The 6,511-nt window shown below is 52.9% G+C and overlaps 1 protein-coding gene across 1 annotated transcript; it reads left to right on the top strand.

Annotated features, from left to right (window-relative positions):
- The first annotated feature begins 377 nt into the window (after positions 1-377).
- Positions 378-4,444, top strand: LOC134147376 (galanin receptor 2b-like). Its single transcript, XM_062588480.1, has 2 exons — positions 378-790; positions 3,706-4,444. Exons 1-2 carry the CDS (start codon positions 417-419, stop codon positions 4,442-4,444), a joined length of 1,113 nt encoding a protein of 370 aa, XP_062444464.1. The 5' UTR covers positions 378-416.
- The last annotated feature ends 2,067 nt before the right edge of the window (positions 4,445-6,511 follow it).

Genomic DNA, 6,511 nt, shown 5'->3' with positions numbered 1-6,511 from the left:
ATTTTCCCTCCTCTCCCCCTAGTCATCAGTTGGACTGGCTGGGACATCTTTGATCCATCTCCACGGAGGAGGACTTTGCTCCTTCCATGAGGCCAGATACCAGCCTCTCCCCTCCCCCAAACTTCAACTTCCAGCATTATCCATCTAAGAAGGCACCTAGGTCCAGGCTGTAGATTCATTCCACAGCCAGAAGAGGGAAGGAGGGCATCTGTAACCCCCAAGCTAACCCTACACTATGTGTCTTGCAGGCCAGCAGCATTGGAAGGAACTCACTGAAAAGCACGTGGGTCACAGAGCTGAGAGCAGGGCTCCAGCTGTCTGCAGTCAGCTCATGAGAACATCAGCCAGTCTAATAGGCTGAGCAGTTTGTCTGTATTGCTCCAGGCTCCAACACTTCACCACAGCCACAACGCAGAATGACAGAACATGAGGACTTCGCCAGCTTGGCTGGATACTGGAACTCCTCCAACAGTTACCAGTTCAGCCCCGCCAGCGTCATCGTCCCTGTGGTCTTCTCCCTCATCTTCCTCCTGGGCACAGTGGGCAATAGCCTGGTGCTAGCAGTGCTACTGCGCAATGGGCAGATGGGCCACAACACTACCAATCTCTTCATCCTCAACCTCAGCCTGGCTGACTTCTTCTTCATTGTCTTCTGTGTGCCCTTCCAGGCCACCATCTACTCCCTTGAGGGCTGGGTCTTCGGCTCCTTCATCTGCAAGGCTGTCCACTTCTTCATCTACCTCACCATGTATGCCAGCAGCTTCACACTAGCTGCCGTCTCAGTGGACAGGTAACAGTCTAAAGACACCTTGAGGCTGGGATAGAGGGAATGGTTCTCCAGACATTTAGTCTGAGGACCTGGTTGGAGGGAGAACTGGGAGGATGGTGGTCCATCACTGTTAGGCAGATGGTTCAAAGCCCAATAGTGTGGTCCAAGCCAAAGGCAATTTAGAGACCAGTCGTGTCTCCAGCCCTCTAACAACCCCAGGGCAGCACTTCCAGCTCTCCTGAGTGCAAAGCACATGCTGATCCTGCTTGCATTTTCCACAGGGGAGACCTTCCTGGTGGTAAGGGTGCTTGAGATCTGACTTTAGGTCCTCACTGTGCCACAGACTCCCGCTGGGAATCACCTAGCTCTATATCAAAGATGGCACAGAGAGGATAACAGTTATCCTCAAGCCATCATTGTGGAGAATCATCATGTGATGGCAGCAACGCAAACAGATAGTACTGTAAGAGAAGCCACATAAATATCCCAAAGAAATTTCAGTCCTGCAGCAAGCAAAGCTCTTGTACTTCTGGGGATGCTGGCCCAGCACAAAACCTGTCCTCTAACAATCCCTGTCCAGGCCCCAGCTCTCCTCGGTACCCTGTGCAGAACAGCATCCACCCCGAAGGCTGAGCAGCAACTGGCATTTCCGTGAGCAGTTTTTGCCTTAGTGTGGTCATGGGGACCGAGCCCAGCCCTGCCATAAGTTAAGCAGTGACCCTGATTCCAGTCATAGGAATACGCAGCAGGGAAACACATTTCTGAAAGGTTTGGGCCAGCCACGCTTTGCTGGTAGAATTTGGACTCTGTCTTCACTGCAGTCCTGCTTCAGGTTCAGACTTGACTAGCATGTGCCTTCGCTTACACCACATGCTGGCCCCAAAACTAGGTTCAGGCAGCCTCATAGTCAAAAACTTGGCCACTAAATTTGCAGGGACAGGCCCTTGGGAGATCACACTGTCCACCCTGGTCCCAAGGTACAATCAGTGCCATCTAAATCATTCCTGAGAGCTCTACCTTGTTCTGTTGGCATCACACTAACGTGTCAGCCTCCCTGCTCCTGTAGTAATGGTGCAGGACAAGGGAGAGATCTGCACTGGGGTAAATGCCCAGCCTTACCTACCATACATGGGAAATGTCCTGGCCTATCTTGCTGGCTGTGCTAGCTTCCAAGGGTACCAAGACAAGATAGGGCCGAAGAGCCTTCTGTGATAAGGTGGTGCATGGTGCTGCCAGTCCCTCCAGGCAGAGGGAAGCTTCAGTACCAGTGTTCTCCAGTCCCAGTAAGGGGGGAGGGAAGTCTGAGTTGGTTTAAATCTCCCCAAAGGAAGTGTGGTGCTCTTCTCCCAGCACCTTTCCACTTTGTCCTGCTCCCAGGTGCCATCTGCAAAACCAGGCACCTGTTATCAAACATCAGTGTGATACTCCAGCAGTTCACCCACCCTGAGAGGCTAGCACCCTGGGGGAGGGAGGGGTGAATCCCCCAAATCTCCCAATCTCTTCAGACTGGCGGGAACACAGCCTGGCTCTCATCACAAGAATGACCTCAGATTTCCCTCGGTCCCTGAAAGCTCGCATCCCTGCCCCTGCCACCTTGTCTGCTCCTTCATCATACTGGTCACTCCTCAGTCAGTCTGGAGGCAAGCTCTGGCAGACTGATGATCAAGCAGAAGGCTCAGACTGCTACTCAAGACTCCGCGAGATGAATGACTTCTAGGCCAACGTGTAAGCCTCTTGCTTTCCTGCACCCAGGTGGCATGAGCAGTCTGCATCTCCATCCAGCTCAGAACTGGGAGCACTATCTCAAAAGCATCCCTCCCTGCCAAAGGGCATCTTGGCACAGCATTAGTGCTTGGGTGCTTTTCCTTTCTGGTGGTGCCTGTATGCTGTACTGCAGTACTGCACCCAAGAGGTGGCCGCATTTCGCCTCAATGTGAAATGGTTCTCACAGAGCCTCTGGGAGCTGTCAGGATGACAGGCAAACAACAGGATTTTGTCACACGCGTGACCCTTTACACCAGCTGCCTCTCTTATCTGCCTGCCTTGCATGTCTTACAGTGCAAAAAATCAGCATTATTCTGCAGATAGTGGCAGGCTGCGGCTGCAGCAGAGACAGACTCCTGTCTGTGCTGACAGCTCCTCTTCATGCCCTGCCCACAAGCACCAAACCTTCTTCTCTCCTTGCTGTCATCCACTGTGCAGCTCCTGCAGGAATGTCAGGGCAAACACAGGAATTCACATCTGCTGCCTGTCACTTCTCCTGCCTGATGTGTGTAACAGAGTGGAACATGAGAGCGGTTCTGCGCTTTGCCCCACGGTGTTGCCTGGAGGTGTGGGAGCCAAGCTGGCCAAAACACCATTTTTTACCGCTATTGCTGGAGGAGAGCAGATGATAGGCTGCTGTGAGCTGGTCTGAGAAACCAGACAGTGCCAGAAGGAGAGGGACTGTCCCAGCTGCCATGAGCTAATCCCCTCCATGCCAGTCTGATCTGAAAGCTGGGGAAGGCTGGGAAAGGAGTCTGCACTGTGCCCATCACCCAGTAAGGCTTCTCCAGGACTTAACGCCTCTGTTCAGACCTTTTACTGCTGGATAAGTGGGGCTGTAGCCCCAGCAGCAGTGGTCTGCATGGTCTCCATGGCCCCATCTTTCTGGCCCTAGCTTTGGATCATAACCCACCCTGCCATATAAGGAGGAGTCCATCAGTCTGGGCTTGAGGAGAGATGCAATATGTCTTGAAAGAGAAAAAAATGGTTACCAGGACTGTGTCTCAAAGAGAGTGTGAGATAACATGGAGGGTTATTGCTCAGGGACCTTCATGAGAATGAAGGAAACCCCCATTTTCCAGAGCAGCAGGAGTCCTAAGTCCCTGGTGTTTATGTGGCCAGGCAGAGCCTGGCTGCAATCTCAGTGCTGGTTGCTTTGGTCTCCCCTCCAGGTACCTGGCCATCCGCTATCCGTTGCGCTCCCGGGAGCTGCGGACTCCCTACAATGCAGTGGCAGCCATGGCTGTGATCTGGGGCCTCTCCGTGGTCTTTGCTGGGCCCTACCTAAGCTATTACGATTTGATTGAGTGGGAGTCCAGCTACATCTGCATGCCTGGCTGGGAGGAATGGAGGCGCAAGGTCATGGACACCAGCACATTTGTCTTTGGCTATGTCATCCCAGTAATGGTCATCAGCCTCTCCTACACCAGGACCATCAAATACCTGTGGACAGCAGTGGACCCTCTGGAGGACGTGTCAGAGTCCAAGAAGGCCAAGCGGAAGGTAACCAAGATGATCATCATTGTAACCATCCTTTTCTGCCTGTGCTGGCTGCCCTACCACGTGGTCATCCTTCGCTACCTCTATGGAGACTTTCCCTTCAACCAGGCCACCTATGCCTTCCGCCTGCTTTCCCACTGCATGGCCTATGCCAACTCCTGCTTAAACCCCATTGTCTATGCCCTGGTCTCCAAGCATTTCCGCAAGGGCTTCAAAAAAGTTTTCAGCTGCCTCCTGAGGAAGAAACCCCGCAACAAGGTGCATGTGGTGCACGCTGCCCATATTGTGCCTTGTTTTGAGGCAGGCTCCACTGAAGTGTCCCAGATGCATGAAGACAGCAACAGGTGCAAGCTGAACCCAGCCTCCCTGGCAGCCCCCTCCAGCTCCTCCAAGCCCCTTCACATTTCTTAGCAGCCAAGCTCCACGCTATTTGCCAGCTGAGCTGTATCAGCAGCCTCAGGCTATCCTTTCACACCGGATGAGAAAAAATGGGAAAGACAAACCAAAAGCCCTGGTATATCCTTCTCCTGGCCTGACTATTTCTTCTTATTCCACAGACCAACCATTTTCCTAAGTTGTCTCCCCACAGTGTGTTGCATGCAAGGGCAGGGATGGACCCAGACCCTCAGCCCATCTGGACTTCAAGGACTAAAGCTCCTCGGGACCCCACTGGCTTAGCTCCTCTCTTGGCTGCTATTCCTTCAGCTCTTTTGCTCAGTGTACCCTGTTGGACCTACCACAGTGGACACATTGGTTTTCTATCACATGGTACCTCCCACTCTCCAACTCACCAGCCTGGGCCCTACAGCAGGAGAGGCAGGGGAGGCAGGCGGCACAAGTCTGACAGGTGAAGATGGTGCTGAAAGTGGTGGGCACAACCTGCAGATGGCTGTAGTGATGGCTTTGGCACAGACCGCACCACTGTTCCAACAGCAGGGTCCTCCCCTGGGGCATGGGATGGTCTGCGGGTTATCTGCATGCATGGGACGGTGTTGTACATACCAAACAGATGTCTTTCTAACCCAGAGCAAATAAACACATTTCGCTATCCCTGGCAACAGTAGGGCCTAAAATGGTCATCTGGGGTAGTGGATGGGTTGCCCCATACCTCAATGGGGTCTTTTCCCTAGCTGGTGCAATCAGTAGAGCACCATGAAAATCAGCAAGGAGCCAAGTCTTCAGAGCAAATGCTGACTGATGTTACCTTTCCCTTTCAACGGCCCCATTCAATGACTAATATGATCACTTTGCCAAGCCTCAGGCCAGGATCAGGCGGGGGAGGTTCAGAGGAAACATCACTGGATGAGGCCACTCCAGTGAGTGCGAGAGGCCAGTATCACCCAGGGCTCCTGTCTGCAGCAACATGGTAGCACACACTATCACTCCGTCACCTCAGTCCATCATCCGCCCGCACTGGGGAACCACGTGTGCAAAGAGGGCTGACTGTCAGTGCCCAGGGATGCCCACTTGCACGCCTGTCCATCCCAGATCAGTCACTCCAATGCACAGCTGCCAATTTTCTCCCAAGATAAATGACCTTGACCCACTCCCCCCATCCAAGTTAGCAATCTACTGCCAGCACAGGCTAAGGAACTTTATCTGACCATTGCTCTCTAGAAGTACCGCAGGCAGACAAGGAGCTAGTGGGCAGGGGTAATGGGGTAGTTTGGTTGTGGTTCCTCCTATCCACATGGCAGAAGATCCAGAAGGCTCTCTCTCCACAGTGGAGCAGATGCTCTCCAGGGTGTGCTGAAAATCTCAGGATCTAAGCAGTCCATTCTCCGGAGCTTCAGGAAGGAAAACCCTCTTCTCCCTTCCTGGGGCTGAGAGGTGTAAGAGGGTGCATTTATGCCCTTGCTAAAATGCTACAGATGAAGAAAGCCATTCCAGCTGACGGAGAAGCCAAGGAATCTTTGATCTGAGAAAGGCATTCCTCATCAGGACTGCCAGTAACTCACAACAGCTAGGCTTTACGAGCTCAAAATCTGAGCACAACACACTTCAGGGGCTTGCACACAGGCAGGTGAAACTGGGAGTAGTTCACCACTCCTTCCCTGCTGTGCTCAAAATACACTCTCCTGCTAATTCAAGGGCTCTCCTAACTTTCACAGTAGATGACTCCAGTCTCATGGAGCTGGGAAAACACTGGGGTAATATATACCTTCCTCCCAGCTCTTGCCCTAGGACTGGGGCATACATGGAGCAAAACACACCAGGGCCAATCATGTTACACTCTTTGCACATCTTTTCAGAGTCATTGGCACAGCTTTGTCACTGTCCAGCATTACTGTCAGCTCCATCGCAGGAGAGCTTGAAAGTCCCAGGTATGGTCCCTCACCCCATTCCTGCACAGTGCTGTAGGAACCCAGAACAGAAGAGGTCCTTGTCCCAGAGAGCCTACAGTCCAGCCAGAGCTGGGCAGCCAGCACCAAGGGGAGCCACACCACAGGGCTGATTCACTCCCCTTCTTTCATTAGA

This window comes from Rhea pennata, chromosome 15, assembly GCF_028389875.1.
Source record: "Rhea pennata isolate bPtePen1 chromosome 15, bPtePen1.pri, whole genome shotgun sequence".
In the NCBI taxonomy this organism is placed as follows: domain Eukaryota; kingdom Metazoa; phylum Chordata; class Aves; order Rheiformes; family Rheidae; genus Rhea; species Rhea pennata.
Note: the sequence above shows the minus strand (reverse complement) of the source record. Positions and strands in the feature narration are given on the sequence as shown.

What these genes read in the sequence shown, in the direction of transcription:
- LOC134147376 (XM_062588480.1), top strand. Translation starts at nt 417, where the DNA reads ATGACAGAACATGAGGACTTCGCCAGCTTGGCTGGATACTGGAACTCC. An exon ending in GCTGCCGTCTCAGTGGACAG is followed by an intron (nt 791 to 3,705) that starts GTAACAGTCTAA and finishes TCTCCCCTCCAG; the next exon opens with GTACCTGGCCATCCGCTATC.